The sequence below is a fragment of the Anopheles ziemanni genome, chromosome 2, assembly GCF_943734765.1.
Source record: "Anopheles ziemanni chromosome 2, idAnoZiCoDA_A2_x.2, whole genome shotgun sequence".
NCBI lineage: Eukaryota > Metazoa > Arthropoda > Insecta > Diptera > Culicidae > Anopheles > Anopheles ziemanni.
This window is the reverse complement of record NC_080705.1, coordinates 76,528,530-76,550,166: the sequence shown is the minus strand read 5'-3', so window position 1 is coordinate 76,550,166 and position 21,637 is coordinate 76,528,530. Positions and strand designations below refer to the sequence as shown.

At 48.2% G+C, this 21,637-nt stretch overlaps 1 protein-coding gene across 1 annotated transcript; it reads right to left on the bottom strand.

The window, feature by feature from the left end:
* Nucleotides 1–286: 286 nt before the first annotated feature.
* LOC131294397 (paternally-expressed gene 3 protein) lies at nucleotides 287–6,856 on the bottom strand. The gene is made up of 3 exons (XM_058322445.1): nucleotides 6,851–6,856; nucleotides 872–3,235; nucleotides 287–538 (listed from the first exon to the last, which is right to left on the bottom strand). Exons 1-3 carry the CDS (start codon nucleotides 6,854–6,856, stop codon nucleotides 287–289), a joined length of 2,622 nt encoding a protein of 873 aa, XP_058178428.1.
* Nucleotides 6,857–21,637: the final 14,781 nt, after the last annotated feature.

Sequence of the window (21,637 nt, the reverse complement as noted above, 5' to 3'; positions counted from 1 at the left end):
GCAGCGCGGATAGCGTTTTTCGCTTTCTCGTTCGCGTCTTTCGTTCGGATCTGTTTCGCGTGTATGATTTCTTTTCGTTTCCTCTGATGATGATGATTGGATGCATGTTTCCCACGTGGAAGCTGCTTGGGAGGAGCTCCGCCGCAGGTGAGGGTGGCTCTGGTACAGTGAAGCAAACGGTTGATGTGTGAGTATGTGTGTTTGTGAGGGTGTGTGTTCCTCCCATTCGCAACCAGCGGATTATCACGTGGTTCCAGGAAAGAGCACGTGGCACGTCGGGGCGCGATTACGCCTTGACGGTGTCGCGCTTGCCCAGCACCTTGGTGGCGTGCACCTGGTCCCGGCTGTTGGTGACGGTGGCGTGGAATCCGGTGGCCCAGTCGGCGTAGTAGTCGACGGTGCGCACGTTACCGTCCGGTTCCACCAGCGAGTACTGACCGCGCACGACATCGCCGTCGCGCTCCTCCTTCTGGTGCTTGATGTCGCCGGTCAGCGGATCGTTGACGCCGTACTCGAAGGCATAGCGGGAGTTATCGTCCTGCGCAAGAGTACGAGAAGAAGAGGAAGTTAGTGTAGCTCTGGTTCTATCGACAACTCCCGTCCATAGAAAAACAGAATAAATGTAAGCATTCCAACTAAGTTTATATCCTTCAATACACGGTAGTCTAATTGTAAGAATTCCAACTATAAGTTTATGTCCTCCAATACCTGGTAGGCTATGGCTCTATCAACCCAGGATGCAAACTGAATTCTGTTCATGAACCAAATGGTTCAGTCATCAAGGTTTTTAGTGGTAAATTTTGCAGTTTTCTCTTCAGAAACTGGTACAAACAACATTAGTACTTGATGGCTAATGCGCCAGTGTACTTACGTAGTGTTCCAGGTACTTCTCGGCGACAGTCTTGACGACGGTGGTCGGGGCAACGGTCTTGACAACGGTGGCCGGAGCAGTGTAAGCGGTGGCGAGGGCCGGAGCGGCAGCGGCGTAACGGTAGGCACCTCCGTAGTGGGCGGTAGCCACGGCCGGTCCACTGGCGTAGTATCCGTGCGCGGCACCGGATGTGGCGTAGCTAGCAATGGCGCCCGAGCTGGTGGCGTACTTCGTGACGGCAGGTGCGACGGCATAGCCAGAGTAGGCCGGTCCGGCACTGTATGCGGTCACGGCCGGAGTTGAGTAGACCTTCGAGACTGCTGGCGAAGCGGCGTAACCAGAATAGGCCGCACCGGTGCTGTATGCAGCGACGGCGGGCGTGGAGTAGACCTTGGAGACGGCCGGGACGGCGCTGTAGCTAGCGACGGCCGGAGTGGAGTACACCTGGGACACAGCTGGGACGGCGCTGTAGCTAGCGACGGCCGGGGTGGAGTAGACCTTGGAGACAGCTGGGACGGCGCTGTAGCTAGCGACGGCCGGAGTGGAGTACACCTTAGATACAGCAGGGACGGCGCTGTAGCTAGCGACGGCCGGAGTGGAGTAGACCTTCGAGACGGCCGGTGCAACCGAGTAGGACGAGTACGCCGGACCGGTGCTGTAGGCGGCAACGGCAGGGGAAGCTACGACCTTCGACACGGCAGGCGAGACGGAGTAGGTCGAGTATGCCGGACCGGTGCTGTAGGAGGACACGGCAGAACCAGCGTGGTACGAAGCTACGGCAGGACCGTAGCCAGTGGCAACCTTAGCGACGGCCGGAGCGGCCAGATATGCACCGGAGTAGGCAGTCTTGGTGACGGGGGCAGAGACATACGCGGTCGAGACGGCGGGTACGGTGGCGACCTTAGCAACGGCCGGGCCGGTGGATACGTACGAGGCATAGGCCGGGCTGGAGACGACCTTGGAGACGGCCGGGGTGGCATAGTACGAGGACACGGCCGGGGTGGCAACAACCTTCGAGACGGCTGGAGTATAGGCATGGGCCGAGTACGGGGCAACGTAGCTGCTGACGGCCGGGGCCGTGGCATAGGCGGCTCCAGTGGTGGCGTACTTGGTGACCGTTGGTGCGGACACGTAAGCAGTCGATACGGCCGGTGCTGACGAGTACTTGGTGACGGCAGGAGCAGCGTAGTAGGAAGCGACAGCTGGGGCAGCGGATACTACGGTCTTGGTGACGGCCGGAGCGGCGTATGCCAGCTTGGAGGTGGTCGCATATGAGCTGGCATAGCTGGCGGCTGGAGCGGCATAGGTGGCCACCTTAGCCACGGCAGGAGCGTACGAGCCGTAGGATACGGCCGGAGTGTAGGAGGCGACCTTGGCAGCAGGAGCATAGCTGGAGTAGGTCGCTGCAGGGGCATAGCTCGAGTAGGTCGCTGCAGGGGCATAGCTGGAGTAGGTCGCTGCTGGGGCATAGCTAGAGTAGGTCGCTGCAGGGGCATAGCTCGAGTAGGTTGCGGCAGGAGCATAACTGGCGTAAGCCTTGGTGGCAGGAGCATAGGAAGCGGCGTAGCTGACAGCCGGTGCGGCGGCATAGGTAGCGACCTTGGCGGCCGGAGCGTAGCTGGCGTAGGTGGTGGCAACCTTGGCAACCGGAGCGGCCGCATAGCTGACGGACGGTGCGGACACGTACTTGCTGACAACCGGAGAGGAGACGTACGACGCGACCGCTGGACCGGTCGAGTACGAGGACACGGCTGGGCCGGTTACGTACTTGCTAACGGCCGGAGCGGACACGTAAGAAGCGACAGCTGGAGCAGAGGACACAACGGTCTTGGTGACGGTCGGTGGCAGGTACTCCTTGGAGACGTAGGCCGGACCACTGCTGTAGACCTTGCTGACGACTGGGGCGGGCGCCGAGACGTAGGCCGGACCGCTGGAGACGGTCTTGGTGTAGGCAACGGATGGCACCACCGAGGCGAAGGTGGCCGCCGGCGACTTGTCGGCGTACACGACACCCGCCGTATTGGCGTAGGTGACGGCTGGGGCAGCGGCCACCGTCTTCACGCCGGCTTCGTAGCTGGTCAGCTTCAGATCCTCACCAGACGAGCCGTAGGCGCTGTAGGCCGGGGATGCCTCGTACGAGCTGTAGGACGGACCGACCGACGCATACTTAACCTCACCGTCGACCGAGTAGGACGAGAAGCCCGGGGTCACGCTGACCGAGTTGACGGCTTTGCCGACCGACAGCTGGACGGTCGGGGCAGGATAGGCGTATCCGCTGACGTGGCCGCCTGGTGGACAGTCCGGGGCCGGATTGGCCAGGCTCGACGCAGCTAGGTTGGCCACAATCAAGATTGCAGCGAAAAGCTACAATAATAGGAGAAGGAAATAGAAAAAAAACACGAAAGAAGGAAACAAAAATTATTATACGAGCAGCCAAACGTTAAAAAGAACGAGTATAGCTTTAAGCGGCATTTCAAAATTGTTATTTGATTTGGTAATTGATTACTCTTAACAAGAGAATATCCCTGTTCAATATACTTTTCTTTAATGCCTGTTTAATATCTATATATTATGAGAACTTATTTCAGCTTATTAAATATTTAATGTTATTAAATGTTAAGTGTATTAAATTTCACTTTCTATTTTTGCTCTTTTCTAGTTTTGTCTGTTTATTTTATGCTTCATTTTATTCATGATACTATTCTTTTTGTTTTTCTTTTCTTTGAGACCCTTTTTAATTTTCATGACTTTTAGCTCTATCAAAAAATGCTCTTTGATTTTCTTAAATAAATTCGATCTTTTGCGTCATTCCTTAATGTTCATGTTCGTTAGAGAGATTTAAGAATGAAACCGCAATGGTCCCTTTTGCGAGACCTTAGCAACCCTCTAACCGGGCAGGAATGCCATGCGTAACCTTGCAACCGAGCGGACCATTACATCACCCATCGGTCCCTTGGCGACCCTTCGCGCGTTAGAAGAACGCAGGGTAGTTCTGCGCCTGTGACCTCTTTACGGACGCTCAAGGTACTCGCGCGGTGATGGTGCTGGGCTGATTCAAATCATGTTACGCATTTTCTCGTTACATGTAAGTCCTGCCCACCCTGCCAACAGCAAGCGTCACTCCCCTCCGCTGGTCCTTCTCTATCAGAGGCCTCAAGCGATCGCATATCGAACGCACCGATCGCCGTGGCCCAACGATTGCGGTTGCTGGTTAACGAACTTGTTTTCATACCTGTCCGACCAAATTGGAGCAGATTGGTCGACGACACCCCGGCTCCGATCATGATCGAGCTCGAGCTCAACCGACCAACGGCGTGAACCGGGGGGAAAGGAAAGAAGGGACAGCCCCCGGCAGGGTGGGCTCGTGCTGCAGAAAAGTCTACTAACAAACCCCAGTAGTGACACTTGGCGCTCTCTTCTGTGGCATGTGGCCACCGGACGTATTTGTGTGACATTCGATGAGTGTCCACTGTGCAGTGCAATGTCAATCTAGAGATGCTGGGTCTCGTTTTTTTTTCCTCATAAACCTTTTCCATCCGATGACAATTCAATTAAAGCGCACTGCTTATGGTGTTTACGGTGAGCCCGCTGCTGCCTCTGTTGCCAAATATTCTTTCTCCACTCCGGAGGGGACTAGAAAACTGGTTTCTAATTAAATTCACATCGAACGACCCGTTGTACGCGTCTGTCAAGTGGTGAGTGGAAATGGTTTTACAATTCCTGCCCATGGGGTTTGCTAATGATATGCTAGTTGTTTTAATGAAATTATAATTGCAGCATTTTCATCGGAATAGCGCACTGTTAGAAAAAACTAGGCATTCCACGTGAGAACTGAGTGAAGAAAAGTCGAGCTTAGGGAGGCAATATTTGTTTAATCTTTTTTGACAATAAGTCTGCTGATATTAAAGTTTGAATACATCAATCAGTATTGTGATTCTTATTGATTTCTAGAGAATGTTATTCATTTCATCTATTTTTCTGCATTTTCAGGGGCTTACATTTCGTTTTACAAAACGAACGACTTATCGGGTTTAATGTTGGTCAGTAACTGAATGTAGTGTTGTGTTACAAACAATTAATTGTGTGAAATCTTAAATGAGTAATATTTTATTCTGTGCTGTTTTGTTGCTATCATACATTTTATTCAATTTGTGTTGTTTGTTCATTCTGTTATGAATGTAATTTTTGGTTTTTTTCCAATCACTATTTAAGTTAAACAGTTTAATTTAATGTTGTATTAGCTATTTGAACCATGACCGAAGATGTTCTTTACTCCAAGACAGAAGAAGGTTAGTTATTTTCCTCATTTACAACTTTCTTCTTTGTACAATAACAATCTCGACAAAGAGCATGACCCATCGCTCAAACTAACAGCCTGTTTTTTGGCGTAGGATTCATGAACAATATATCACTGTCCGCGAGTTGCATCTTCCGGGCGTGTATCCACTTGTTGTTGCCGTTCTTTCGCGTAAACCGGATACACGTGGGCGTTACTTGCTCAATCATGCTCAATCTGTCGCCGTTCTCACGGTGCTTGAGTATGATTTGCATTTCCCGTTTACCAACGACCCACGCTGTAGCTACTCCAATATGTGACCCGCTAATGTAACACCGTTAACATTGTGGCAGCCCGCAACTGGTAGCGGGAAGTGTACCAGATCAGGCTCCACAAGAACGGCTTCTTTGGCGTACCGTATGGAGCTGGCGGTATTATTGGGTGGATACCAGTAAAGGGCTATAATTACCGCCTCCTATTCGGGCCTAGTATAGTGACGCTCGGTCGAGGTGACGCACGTTGCTATAGGGAAACGGATTCGTACCCGCCCCACATGACTAAGCCGCGCGAGCACTCTAAGGTTATCAAGTTCTGCCACCGGCTTGTCCAGTGACGCCCTGCTTCTTTACATAACTCGCTCGTTCACTTGTGCGTTCACTTTCAATCGGTCAGTTGGCCACACGAACCGAACCAGCCCGAACTTGTTGAGGTTTAGAATCAGGTTGACTTCGGTCGCAAAAAGAGAATAAAAAAGTCTCCAACCTCAGTCCAAATGGGATGACGGAATGTTTCCCCGCGTTTTTTATTCGTTTTTGTTTTGGACTAAATAATGTTTATAGTTATTTCTTCGTGCGCCACAAAGGACTGGCGCAACGGTTCGGTATCCGATCGGGGGACCATCGCACGCGTCCACCCTGGTACGCCCTGAGGGCATCTCGTGCAAGTCTGACTTCTCGACCCTCTCCGGGCGGCCTGCACTATCGCCACTCTCGATTTCATTGAAACCAGCTCACGATTCTACGGATCGAGGGACAAGTCGCGCAGTGAGATCACTGCCGGGTCGTGTGATCGGGAGGGAGCCGGTGGAGGGCGCTACGTGTTTCAACCTGCGTAGCCGTGAAACCGTGCTTTGACTCCGTTTATGGTGCGGTCAATGATGTCGAGCTGCCGAGATAGATTCCACCATAGGCAGGACCTCGAAAAGAACTTCCCAAAAAAAAAAAACTCAGTTGAAGTGGCTTACTCCGGGTATCGCATGGCGTACCTTGAGGTCAAGTTGCCACAATTTGACCCAGGACCACAGTTTGAATATTTGAGGCTTGTACTTAGCAGCTAAGCTCAAATATCAAATTCTGTCCACAAGGACACATAGGATCGGCCTGAGACGCCATCCTGGAATGTTTATGATTAATAACTCTTCACGTATTAGTTTGATAAGTTGTTCATAGATCCTGTGCTCTGTTGTTTTGTGCAGATATTCCACAAATGTCTCTGTTATAATCACATTTTCACCAAAGGAATTAGTTCCACAGTTCCAGACACTTATTCTCGTAATATACAGTTTATCTATGCACTTCCTTTCTGTAACACTCTCTACGGTTTCATACACTTGTTGTTCTTGTGCTCTGAGTTGGTTTTGTCTCTTCATGAGTTCTTGGCTTTTTGCGCACCAGAATTCGTTCGGGGCTTTGCGCCGCACTCACCTTCATGATGCTCTAGTTACACGGGCACAACACTTCGCAAATTATAACTGCTACTGCTGGTACTTCTGGCGATCCCTGAGAAGATTCCGCGAGCACCGCGATTCACCACACGAAGGGATAGCACGACAGATTCACTCGATCCTCGTCGGGGTCGGGTTCCGGTGTTGAGAGCACTGCGAATAGATAGGCGAACACACCAAATTGATAGAATCACACACTGAGAACGGTCGCAGAGGATGCCGCACGTGACACCAGCGTGATCACAGCGTCGGATGCTGCGTGATGTCTCGTTCTTTTTACAAAAAAGCGGCGATTCACCGTACCAGGATCCAATGGCGGTCGTGAAGCTCAGAAGGTCCTGCAACTCGGATGGCGGTGCTCTACATAAGCGCGTAGAGCCGTTACTACACTACTACTGAATGGTCGGCCTGGCCCACTGATCTCTTTTATACCGCCACCGTGTCACCGGTCACCCGAAAAGGAACGCCCGCCAAATGTGGGAACAGAACGGCATGCGCCATCAACCCGGTTCGGTCGTCGAGAAGGGGTAGCCAGGCGACTTCCCACTCCGAACAGCAGGGCACCGCTCAGAGGAAGGGACGGCTACGGAACGTTGGGCTGGCAACTGGTGCGATTTTCTTAGCTTTTCACACGCAAAGGGTTCTGGGGCGCGAACACGCTACGCACGTATGTCACATCATAAACACAAGCACGTGTGTGTGTGCGCGCGCGCAGGGACACAGCGCCAAACGAGATCGAACGCGATCGTGCTTTCACGCGATGCTGGGCTTCGGAGAGTTGCTCTCGTTTTCCCGCCACCGCGGCGTATATCCTTCCTGAACGAAACCAACACAACGGCAACGGTCAGGTCCGCGGTCTAAAGGTACGTGCTTGGAAGGAGGTGGGTACACCCGATGCGGATTTTTGCAGTGGCTGGTGGTGGTCCGAATGTTCCGCACCTTCCGCCGCGAGGAGGACACCACAGGGTGGCGGAGAGCGAAAGAGAACGCACGCTCTGGCTCGCTCGAGTGGGGTTCGTCGTCCCCACCTTTGAGTCTCCGCGGTACGAACGCGGTGCGTGGGGTGCTTCGGTGTGAACGGGTTGGCTTTTGGGGGGCTTCGACGGTGATACACATTTCGATCTGCGATGCAATGGGATGGCCGCTGCATTCTCGGTTGGACGCGCCGGATGGGAACGTGAGAAGGATTCGATCGGGTTCGGTGGCAAGAACGAAAGTGAACCGTACGTGAGATAAGGACAGCGAGCCGACGATCATGTTGTCAGGATTCGTTGCACTGATTTTTTAGTTTCACTTTTTATGTAAAACAGAGCAGGTATTTCAATCTAATAGTTGAATAATAAGATGATAATTATTGTAGGAAAATATTTAAAATTTTAAAAAGATGACGTTATTATTTCGTCGTCTTTTTAATCATATTTTAATGTGATCTTCATATTATAATCAAACATAAGCAGGATTTATGGAGCATTTTTTCTAAGAAGTTTATAACAGTGACTAAAGTGTTTCTAATAAATTTAGAGCCGTAATTTTCGTTTTGAAAATTATATTCTTTAGTTATACTAAGTGTATGGATCAAGCTAAGTAGAGTAAAAATTAGAACTATAATATATTGCCATTCAGTAACACCATCTAACGCAATGTTGAATATGCACATAATTTAAAGAAAAGCGTAACAACCCAAGTAACATTTCCAAGACCTATTAGACTTCAACAAGTTTTATCAATGTTTTAACATGGGTGTACCAAGTCCAATTGGTTTTATAGAGGTTTCTCAGCAGGCAAAATAGTTTTAATAATTTTGACATCCTTAAAACCTTTTGAGGATAGCTATAAAACCGCTCATTAAGTCTAAAATCTTAGTAGACTTGAAGAGTCTGTAAATACGCTGTTAAGTCCTTCTTAAAACCTTCTCTTAAACCCAATCAGTGATTTTAGGTCTAGAAAAGGTTTTAAGGGATGGTTTTGACAACGTTCTGTAGAGTGGGCCCTCTTACACTTAAAACGGGTTTATGAAGGTTTTATCACAGCCTTTAAGATATTTTACTCTTGAGATGAGACTTAATGATGAGAATGAACAACATCGTTAGAACTATGATAAAACTTAAAATGTTACTTGGGAATGCTCAAGCTAGTTAGCAACCCAAGTAACATTTCCAAGACCTAATAAACTTTAACAAGTTTTATCAATGTTTTAACATGAGTGTACCAAGTCAAATTGGTTTTATAGAGGTTTCTCAGCAGGCAAAATAGTTTTAATAATTTTGACATCCTTAAAACCTTTTGAGGATAGCTATAAAACCGCTCATTAAGTCTAAAATCTTAGTAGACTTGAAGAGTCTGTAAATACGCTTTTAAGTCCTTCTTAAAACCTTCTCTTAAAACCAATCAGTGATTTTAGGTCTAGAAAAGGTTTTAAGGGATGGTTTTGACAACGTTCTGTAGAGTGGGCCCTCTTACACTTAAAACGGGTTTATGAAGGTTTTATCACAGCCTTTAAGATATTTTACTCTTCAGATGAGACTTAATGATGAGCATGAACAACATCGTTAGAACCATGATAAAACTTAAAATGTTACTTGGGAATGAACATAAGGAATAGTATGCGCTACTAAATAGATCGAACCGAAATATTTCAAGAAGCACCGTGAGAAAAAGATAAAGAAAAAGATAGTGAGGTTGTGGTATAAAACGGGTCATAGTCAGTGGATGATGAAAATATAAAAAAGCAATTATGTAAAAAAAGCAATATTGAAATAGATGAACAGAAAAAGTTGGGTTGAAGGACTGTTATTTATAGAGCAATGATTTCTGGAGATCACAACAGTCAGCACTCAATCGCATGTTAATAATGCTGTACCTTTATAAATTAAAAATGACTATGTTTGGTTAAAATTTTATCGAAACATTAATCAAACATTTAAATTTATTTGTGATATTTTTAACAAAAATTCGAATAATATCTAAAGCCAAACACGTTGAATGTTGATGATTGTATATTTGAAAAATAAGAATCAACTGATTGCTGATGAGTGACTGATGGCTCATTTTTCTTATTTTTGTACTCTATCAATGTTTGAAATGCATTCTAATAACCTGCTCCATCATTGCTTTCAGCAAACCTTTGTTAAATAACATTCATCACCTTGGCCGCGCGGACAATGTTTCCGAAGTGAACGATCCCTTTGGTGGGCTCCGTTAGAGAAAATGGATGAAATCGAAGCTCGGGCCCTTTCGAATCTCTGCTACCCCATTTAAGGTTCGGTCATTAACGCAACTATCGTTTACATTGGCCCGATCGAGAGGCCGAGCGGCCCACAATCGGCCCGCCAGGCACGTTTGGCCGGGCCGTTTTGTCAAATTGGGTCAATTTCGGACCGGGCCGGGTGCATCGAGACGCAGCGCGAAAGCGAATCCCGTCAAAGCGGTCCCGTCCGTGGTGGTGCAGTTCAAATTTCTAATGCTTTCAACTGGAGAAGGGTACAACTGGAGGAGGTGGGGGAAATTAAAATATCAGGAGCACCAGGACACGCCGGGGAGAAATGGGTTGCCATCGCGGTTGCCTCCGACTCAGAACGGATTACGCAACGGCCGGTACGCAGCTCGGATGGCGCAGGGAGTAAAGGCGAAGCTGAAATTAGACAGGTTTTTCGATCGTTGTCGTTCGCTGGGACCACGGCGTGGAGAATCGAAAGGCGGCGGCCGGTGCACGGTGTCGTACGAATTGGAGTGGACTTTGATTAATTTCATGCTGTGTAGACGAAACTTTTGTTGGTTCTGTTTTCGCGCAGTTGTCTTGGACCGGGTGCCTCTAATGCATCGCAATGCGAACGAGCGAGAGTGAAACTTTGTAGCGCAGGAAAGCTGGCGTCCAGTGAAATGACCAAATCGAACGAGCGCGCGGGATCGGGTCACCGTAATGCCCCTATCTGGAGCATACACACTTGCCCGCTTCCCCCGGTTGTGACCCGGGAGTACCACCCGCTTGACGTCGCATGCGTTGGGAACGTATGGGCGTTCGTGGCGTCGGTCGGCCTTGCCTTGGGGTTCAGGGAGCCCGCCACTAACGATCGCTTGAGGTCACATTTGGCTGGATCGAAGGGGCCTGCTTGCTGGGGGCTTTCGAGCCCGGAGCACGAAGCAATTTGTCACATTGATTGGCTGTTGGCAAATCATCATGAGGACGGAACCTTGCCGGAGCTTTACTCGCAAGATGAACGTCAAATTATTTCGAAACAGATGGCGGCTGGGAGTTTCCATGTTTCGTTTTCTTGGTCCACATGTTGAACTTCTTTCGTTCAGTCTCAAACCAGTGCTCACGATTGGCTAAAACCGTCGTAAGGGAGCACTTCCGCTCAGGGTGGAGAACATCCAAGATCACTGTTTTTGTTGGGAGTTTCGTTGTTTTGTGCCGCTTTTGGTTCATTAGCCACCGGACCATAAACACAAGAAAGGTTTGGAATTCGATGGCAATGAAAAAAATAATAGTTTACTGCCACGACACGACACGTATGTGATCCAGATTTATGAGGCTTAATAACATCTAACGAATTAACAGATTTGAAGCTGACAAACTGTTTCCAGTGGGGCCATGGTTTGAAAGAAACAGTGGTTACAATTTTACACAGTTTTTTCCCATGATTTGGAACATAATTCAATAAGTTCTTTCACTTTTACCACACATTGGCTACCCTTTACTTTTAAACCAATAAGTTAATTCTGTGGTCATGGTAGGCATTTATATACGACATTGATAAATCAATCGGAGAAACAGAAATAATAGTAGTACACCGAGCGAATCGAATCCAATCCATGCGAACCGGCGTGGCTATTCTTTATGATAATCGTTTATTGCGCAACATAAAACTGAGGGGCTGAACAGGCGGTGCTGCTACTTCTAAACTGATTTATAACATCAACCAGGGGGCTGCCGTGCGGTTATAAAACGCTAATTTGAGCAAATAAAATCTATATCAAACACACAAACCGCAACTTGTACTGTCGCTTGCTTGCGCCCCTGCGAAAAACAGGGCAAGCAAGGAAAAGCTGGAGACGGTGACAAAGAAAATAAAATCAATGTACAACGCAAGAAATTCAAAAACGCATGTCGCCGTTAGCAGTTGCACGCACGGTGTTAGCAGCTTCCCAATACGAGTGCCCCGTAACCAACTTCACACGTTCGTTCGTGGCCAGGGCTGCGTTATAAAAAGGAATAACAAGAAATGCAGCAGGCGTATGCAGTTTACAAAATGCTACTCCAGTACGTTGTAGCGACACGAGACGTAGTAGTCTGGTCGAGTGAAGCGATAAATTCGTTGTCGAATCCAGACTAGCTTGCTTCGGTAGGGACCGGTGGTTGCCATGTACTGGAGACGTCGGGAACGCCCGAAAAGTTTGTATGTAAGTGTTATAGTATTGACTTTTTGCAGTTGTCTTTTGTGAGCAAAGGTAGTACTCCAAAACACTCCAACTGATTCATCCCTGCCCATTAGGTAAGGTTCATAATAAGCTTGCCGAAAACAGCGTTAGAAGTTGCAGTCCGACTATACGGTTCGTCCTGTCAGTGTTTCATTGATCTCCCTTGTCCTCCCCGACCGAACTCCAGGACCAATCCATCGAGGCACGAGTGAAGCAGTGGACCATCGGGCACTGGTTGATACGGTTTAGTTTTTTTCTTCGTAGGTCGGCGTGGTCGGTAAGGTCTTGGCTGCAGGTTGCCTTTCACTTTCGTCTGCCAACGCCAGATTCATGGTTACGCCACGGTCGACGTGCGGCAGGAGTGGATGAACCGGGCAGGGCCACCTTCACCGACGGTTCAGGAACGTTTGACGAAACACGGTGAATAAGAACGATCCCATTTTAGAGGGAGCCTTGGATAATGGAGTGCCGGATATTGAAGATACCAGCGAGGGAACCTACGGTGAGGCTATTTTCAAGCACCTTAACAAACCTTTCGAAAAGGTCAGGTACTACTCCGCTTTGTTCCTTCCAGAGGGAGCGTGCAATTTATGTGCTACTCTCGAGATGCTCAGCGTTTAGGGATGGTTTGGCACTCTTCCGGAATGTCGAGGCCTTCCCAAGAGAGCTCGTTGACCTCTGGCGGTGTGCGCGGTGTATGACCGCAGGTTTCGCACGACGACGCACGGTTCACCCGACGTTTGATATTAATTAGCTTTGAGTATCAATGAGTACCCCGAGGGGTGTTTCTGTAGCAGCATGCGGTCGGCAGTAACTCGCACTCGCTAAGCGAGTCCATTCAAGTGCCCACAGGGTGCGGTTGCGGTTGCAGGATGCTACTGCTCTTTGCTGCACCACCCCGAGAGTCGTCCATGCTGCTGCTGCTACTTGCCAATCTGCTGGATCACTTGGAGTGCGCAGTGGAAATGGTGGCAGGAGGCGCAACGCATTTAGGTGCATTCCGTTCGAGCTCAAGCGGGAGACCAAGTGCGTTGCCATCGCCGTTTTGCGCTTTGGTGCGTTTGGAGTACGTTTGAAGTTCTGGTCGTCGTCGGCTTTTTCCCTCGCCACACACATATCTTCGCATTGCATTTGCGAAATGCATCGCCTGCAACGTTCGATCAGTGCGTGATCACGTGTTGCGTAACCGGGCAGGACGACGACGACGGCCATTTCTTTTGGTTAGGACGACGCTCACGCACGTTTCTGCCGTTCGCGCTTTTCTGCGGTGAATCGTTCGTGTCGTTCTGTCCCTTCTTTCCACACGCCTTCTTCCACTGCAACCCGTGGCAAGGCACCCATGCGGTGATTCATAACACCTACATCGCTTCCGTCGCCGCAGTGCAGAGCAACGCAATGGGGACCACCCTGGCACGCCACCAGCCGACCGAACTCCGTCGAAGTTAATTCTGCTTAACATTTTTTTCGGACCCCCAATTGCGCCCGCAGGTATTTGAGCTGGCTGTGTTTTACGTCAAATTTTCACTCGTTTAATCGATCAATTATCGAAATTATTTCGTCGCCGGTGCGGCCGCGGGTTGCGCAGGGCTTGTTTTCTTGCGCGGGCCAGCAGTCAAGCGGGGTTGGTTGGTTGTGATGCTGGAGGGCGGTTGTTCGTTGGCACCTGTTTTCCGAGAATTCGTGCCGCTGGTGCTTGGGAAACGATTTTTTTTACGCTCACACTACGCGGCCAAATGGGGCGTTTCTGTCATGTTTGGAATTATTTATATTATTCTGTTTTTGTGTTAGGCTTCTAACTGTTCTAAATCGATTAAAATATAGATGATGCAAGAATTTACTTTTTTTCGTTGAAATCACTTAAAATACCTGATCTTGAGGCGGATCAAGCGTTCTACGGCCCCGAGCAGCAATAAATAAAAAAATCATGGTAAAAGCCTCAAAAATAATTAATATTGCAATTAAACCACTCATTTTTATATATTTCAAATTTAAGTTAAACAACAATTTGTCTTAATTTTATTTAATTGAAAAGTTTGCATTGCAATAGCCTGAATTTCAAAGCCTTATTGCATACGAAAACATTAATAAATTTCCAAGAGAATCATTTTCCACGAATATTATTTTCTAAGAATCAAATTGACAAGTAATTTAATTTTTACTTTTTGACTAAATGTTTTATTACTCTATTTAAAATAAACAAACTACAAATGTTTGAAAATGAAAAAAGTAAGAATAATTTAACGAATAATTTTCGTTATTGCTTCAATCTCACGTTGTTATCCAAAAACCGTGGCACTTTTTCTGCATCCAAACACAATTTCATAGGTTGAATCATTCTCCAATTTTCCGTGTAGCTCATCACGCATTTGATAAAACAAGCAACTTTGTTGCACAGTAATAAAAATAATTATATCATTAAAATAAAGAAAAATCTACCAAAATGGCCTTTGATGGTGGATTAATACTAGAACTACCGGAATTAAGCCGCGGAAACCTGTTTTTCAGTTTTTTTTTCTAAAAACAGGTTTAATGTTTTAATTGATGAAGTGAAAAATTCAAAGTGACTGGTCTGGTACTCCTAGTGTTTAAAGCAAAACATGAACTCATATTTTCACTCGCTCTAGTGATGAGAACATAACTCAGAACTAATATTGCCTGAGGACAAAACGCGCCTTCGGCGATCATGTCGCTATTAGAACGGTAGCTAAACCTTCGGGTTGGTGTAATATTATTAGCTCTTATGTCGAGGCTTTCCGTTTTACTTGATTGAATTGACAAATGTAAGGACAACGTTCTTCATTAGGCGTAGTCGGTAGATTTTTTTTCGCTATTTCTTTTCTTCGATTGCGCCCAAATTAGCATTTGAAGATTGAAAAACAAGCCCGCGTACAGCTGCCAGGGAGAAAAAAAATCCTCATTTCGCGCCCCAAAAGACAATCAAATCGGCACCTTGGGGTAATTGGATTGGCGGTGCACTGGGTTGGTGCCAAAGGTGCCAAAGGTTCGGTACGGTGGCTTTGGCACATCATCGGCAGAAAAGCCAGGGACTTAGGAGCGTGCGGTCACATGCGATCCGCGCGTCGGCTCACGCCATTTGAATTAACCCAAATGGGCAAGGATCAAACACGAGCGCCGCCGTTTCGGGGTGGGAAACAGTAGCTGAAAAAAGGGTGGAGGGGGTGGAAAAAAACACCCAGAAAATTTCAAAACATCTGCGCTCGGGTTTGACTTTGTGCCAATGCTAATCCTCTTACGTTTGCGATTGATCGTGCACAGGCTAAACGATTGTGCGTCACCAAAGTCGAAACACTAGCGATGAGGTGGCTTTATGCGCACAAACACACGGACGCCATTAGCTTAAGTAAGAGTAATTACCCGAGTGGGAAAGAAATAATTAAGAACAGGGATTTGCAAGGGGCGTCCTTAGGCGCAGACTGAAAAATGTTTGTCAACGTTTCGCTGCCGACGCCTTGGATCCAATCAAATGTGGATTGAAAGCATTTCGAAGGTAAATTTCATGGCCTGTTACGTTCAAATGTCATTTTGGGTGTTTCGTCGACTTGTGTCATTTGATCTTTAGTTGTGGTTTTTGCATGGGCTGTAACATTTTCACCCAAAAGTGTAGTTTTCATTGCATTCTGTTTGTTTATAACATTTGCAACGATATTTTTCGCAATTCGCGAACTCAATTTGCGCTTCCACGCAGAAGTAGAAAGTAAACTTTTTATTACCGTTCAGCCGTTTTGCAGGCACGCTTTAATGGCATGTAAAACAAGTTGCTGGCATTTCTTCGCCGCTCCACCTTCGCGCGTGACTCATCGGGGCGCCGACAATGTTGACGCTGCTGCCCGAGCATGCCCTCTGTTTCGTCCATTAGACGGACAGCTAAAGTGGTCCCACTAATAATGATAATTCCGAAATGGGCGCTCGATTCCTTGCTCGCCAGCGCCCGGGTGCAATACCACCATACGCTGGTCGATGGGCGGTCGGGTGAAATAATTAGTGCAACCGCATGCATCACCACCCTTCCCCCCGTGGGGGGGCGGGGGGGGGGGGGGGGGGGCTACTGTCACGTAGTAACTGGTTGCACCAGTTGTCGAGGATGTGGATCGGGGTTCGATCGAACTTTGTCATACGATACACGGTCGCGATGTTTGGCACATTTTGTCTACATCACCGTTTTGACCGAAGATTCCTTCGAGTGCGATCGCCGAAACTCCCAGCCATTATAGACATGCCCGAGTCGAAGTTGACCAACGCAATGACGTTCTGCAGCGTGTCAAGTTGACCCGCCCGGTGCCCGGTTTCTAGTCACCTTGGTTTGAGCTATCCGATTTCTTTTTCGTACGCACTTTTCCACCAACGCGGGTTGGGTGGTGAAGCAGGAAGACGCGGGGGGAGGGGAGTGAAAATGAACCTATCGGAAAGCAATCTGATACAAGTGGCGTGTGAGTGTGTGTGTGTGTGTGTGTGGTTGCGGTATAATTTATGTTTCATGCCGTACATGCCGTTTGACATGTTGCACAACTAACTCACGTTAGGTGCTCTGTGTGTGTGTATGCTTCCATCACCTTTTACCCCCCAACTCCCATCCTTCCTTTACAACACAACCTTCGTGTAGGATAACCCTTCAACCCACCCCATGACCGCTCGTTGATCCTTTATCCCAACGTGCAATTGCGCGGATAAAAATCGGGGAAAATCCCGACGGAACGGCTAGGGCACGAAATGAAACCGCGGTAACGGTTGTCAGCTTCGTAGCTTCGAGATTTCTCCGACGAGTACATTAGGCTACCAGCCCGGCTGCCCCAGGGCGGGGTCCAGAGTAACGACTTTACATAATAAATATTGCCACGGTTGATTGTTCTCAGCCGGGAAATTGGGAGAGAAAGGGTCGCCAGGGGAGGTTGGGTTGCCTGTTTGACCCTTTTTTTATTTGACTAATTGGCCAAACCCTAACTATTTGCTACAACACGGCCCCCTCGGAGTCTTCGCGTACCGTATTTTCTTATTCAAATCGCCACAACTGTCGCATAATGTCCTCGGCCCCCTTTGTCCGTCCGCGTTGTTGCGAAACCCGAAAGCATCATGTCAAGTGCGCCGGGCTTGAACTTGGCTCACCCTAAACATTCGATCGCCATCGCCTGAAAGGAGGGGTGAGGTTCCGTTGGGCATGGTGTGGAGTTGCAACGCCTTTACACCAGCTTCTCGCTCCGTTTCGGTGGAACCCTAACGAACTGGACTGGACCCGGTCGGAAAGGGTCGCTCGCGTTTCGAGAGCAGAGGGAGGAAAACACTTTCCGAACCGTTTTTTGCTTTGTTTCGTCCGTTTTGGAGCCCGTGGTGGAGGGTAAGGGATGGTTGGCTTTTTTTCCTCCATGAGTTCACTTTTTAATTACACACCACGGCGCGGTGCAGCACCGTTTATCACGTTAGACGAACGCAAACTTTGCCTGTTGATCGACTTCTTGAATGGATCCGCGATCTCGGTGTGCTTCCCGCAACGGGCCCGACTGGGCGGTGGGTGAAACCGCTTCGCGAAAGCTCTAGCCGCGAAACCGTGACCGCGTGCCGCCCGTTATCCGCACGGGTATCCGCGTGCGTGCGCCGATGACTCGGCGGCCACAGTCCGCTAATCGCTCCCTTTGAGGGTCACCGAGTACGGGCCGGTAGGGGAAAAAAAGAATTGCGGTCACATAGAGCCGCTCTTTGTAGGGCCCGGTTTGTAGGGCATTCCGCTCACCGTGGCTGCAGATGGCATAATTAATTAGATTTATTGATTATTCACTAATTGATAATATTCTAGAAGGGGTAGGCTACAAAACAGGGGAAATGGGATAACATGTTTGCCGGAGGGTTCGTTTCGGTTATTTTCTATTAAAGAATCGTTTCCTGTTTGGTTACAATTTAGCTTCAGGAAATTTAAAGGACAATCCCGGGTTTAAAAACCAACCCTATTTCATACATGATCGATTGCAGGTAAAATATTCAACCTTGCTTAATCCCTCCGCCAACATTTCTTGGCTCCGAAACTAAAAGATTTCCAATTACATTTTAAACGTCAATTTGCCCGCCCGACATCCGTTCAACTATTACGACTAACCTTTACGCAACAAGTTCGTACGAATGGATGATGAACATGAAGACCCCGTTGAAGTCACCATACGCAACGTTTGAGCAACGGGAACGAATCGGTTCCAATGCGAGCGGTCTGTTTTTTTTTCCCGTATCTCAATCCTGATGGGATTATAAGCCATACCGGGTACCTGACTGGCCCCGCCCGAACGAACGATCGCTTGCCCGACGGTCACCGTGAAGGTTTCCCAATGGGGTTCGTCGCTTGGCGCGTATGTCGGAAAACAAATTTGGCGCACGTGCACGTCGTGCGGTCGTTGTGGACTGGCAGACATGGGGAGTTTGCAATCAGTAGTACCTATGACACCGAGATAACATACCGCTTTGCAGGCAACCCGCTTCGTTACATCGATACGGCAGTGTTTCTCCGATTGGTTGGAGTAAATGGAGGGCGATAAGAGGTGGTTGTTTTTTTCTTTGCGTTCAACGACGACTGTTGACAGTCCTGGACGAGTTTACGGTGGAGGTTTTGCGATGATCTGGATGAGGAAAATATTCCGGCCCACTTGCTGTAAGAGCCTTAGGTTAGGTAATCCATAGAGGAATTATCGCACAGTCGAGCAACTACATGATCAAAGCGTAGCATAATATGGACGGGCTGTAAAGTGGGATGACAAGACACTCAAATTCGCTATCAGTGAGGCAATAAAGTAGCAATGAAAGCTAAGATAACTAAATAGACAGCGTAAATAAAATAAGAAAGGCGTTTTGAATTTTAAAGACAACGTTGATCTTCTTAAATCATACACCAGCTAGTAGCTACCCGGTATACGATATCGATCGACCGCTGTTTTAATTTATCTTATTTTTCTTTAATTAATAGTACATTTACTAGCCCAACATCACTTTCGGTGTTGCTAGACGAAACTGAAGGTCATCGCGACACCCCATTAATTAAGCTCCGTCGAGGCGGACTTTCGCGCCCCTGACCGGAAGTCTGGCGATCCGGTTGCTTCGGGTTGGAGGAAGTCTGAGTCAGCCAGCATTCTTGTACACTTCGTCGCTGTATGCTTGTGTCTGTTTTGAGGGTTATTCGACCATTAACCATTCCACCGAGGTGTCGGAGGCTTGCCACACTCTCTCTCTCTCTACTTCATCACGAAGTTACGGAGAAGAATTCGGGCGAAAAGAATTCAGCCTCCGGCTAGGTGCGATGGCCGACGGTCATTCAAGGTTTTGGCTCAACTTCGATTGTTGTTTTATTGCTGGAGAAAAACCCGCACCAAGACGCCAAGCGACAGGTTGAGCGGGCACCAATATGACGGCGTCTACCGAAACTGCATTTTGGGTCTGTGTAGGCGAAGCGAATGTGGTTTCTTTACGGTACCCTTTGACGGAACTACACCAATTGCTTGCAAGAGCTGACCACTGGACTTGATTAATCCTGATGTGCAGTTTTTACTTTCGAACGGTCACGTGAGTACGAATGTTTAACCAGAATGTGTGACTGCATTTGTCACCATGTGCGTATTGACTTGATTTAAAAAAAATGAAATGAATTGGTTGGAGACTAATGTCCACTGATGTTGGATAAGAAAACAAAAAATTCATTGACCCTGTTGAGTAGCCTACCGACCGGGTGCTGGTTTCGTTGGATACACTGGCTAAAGCTGGTACAGTAAAAACGTTGATGTGTTTTTTGTAACTTGTCAATCCCTCCCGGAGGAGGGAGTCGAAAACATTGACCATGAGCTGCCCGTTACGGTGGCGCCACGGTGGCGGAACTTCGCCGGCGTCACCGTGGTCCAGTTCGGGGTGTACTTAAGTTGTTTCCTTCTTTTTCTGCTTCGACACGTCGAAAACTCCTCCAAGTTATCGAATTTCACTGGCCAAAAACAGCCTTCAAAAACATTGTAGTTCAAGCGAAGGCTCTGCAAGTTCAACTTGACCGGTCCGTTCCGGCGTAGCTTGTAATCGGCCGGCCGGTGGATGATTCGGTGGATGAAGGTCGCGAAAGTTGTCACAAATTTGGGTGAATTTCAAAGCGAAAATGGAGCTTTTACAGACGGTCTGAATGGAACGGATGTGGACGTCGCGAACTGGTTTGCAAGCGTTGTATTTTCAGATAAACCGGTTTATTTGGTTTGTTTTATAGTTATTATCACACACGATTCGGCAGTAGCGAACGGTTAGAGGCGATCATCCGGTTTGGTGAACGCTAGTATGGGTTAAGATTTTTAACTCTTCGATGATTCAAATGACAGACCCTGTAAACCTCGATTATGTTTCATTGTCGGTTTTTCATTACTACATCTACGTTATTCACGTTTTCAATTGTTGTGCACATTCTACTGTCATTTCCATCCATTGAAGCGCCAAATTTAGGTCAAACATGCAGGAAAGAAACCACTCGGAGAAGGACGAAAAGCAAACAAACGGTTTGGCGTAGCCTTCACGCCCAATTTGATCGGTTGTTCGTAGTGGACAATGGAATTAATTGTTGCAATTTTGGCACGCTCGGTTCGAATCACCCCCGAAAGAAAATCCGTGTCGCACGTTTCCTGCCAGTTGCGCGGGGTTTTCATATGTCTCCCGGGCGCCCCGTTGTCGAAGGGTTCGCCAGACGGTTCGACTGCTTTGGCATGGATTCGTCCAATCGAGTTGACGCTGCGGGATGCCGATGAGTCACAACGCGGGCTTTGGAGGGAATTTGCCAGTGAGGTAAATGGTTTCTAACCCGATCCCGTTTCGACGGCAGCGCTCTCCGCTGACAGTCCGGTGTTGCGGAGCTGATGAATGCGCGCACCGAACGGTCGTCGCGTTGGTGCGCATCGATCATCGGAGGATCGCTGAAAACGGAGCCGTTTCGCGACCGTATGCAGACACGCAACGCAATACCGGTGCAAACCGTCCAAGAGCACCCTCGACGCATGCGACTAACGTGCTCCAGTCGGTTGGAGTCTCCAACTCCACGTTGCTCCAATTCCAGCAGTGCACATTTCAGTAATTGCCCATTCTCACGCATTTCGACAAGGTGCGTACGTACCGAGGGCGGTCATCGCTAATGTCCATATGTCATAGGGCTGGCTGGCGGTCACTATTCTCCGGGGGCAATCTTGGGCTCGGTGATGGTGATCGGTATGTCTTGATCTGTGGGGCGGAGGCATTCGACTGGTGTTTTGTTTGAATTTTACACTCGCTTCACAAGTTTCGCTAATGATGAATGACATTTAACGAGCATATGTGAAATATTGTTGCGCTCCTATCAGGCATT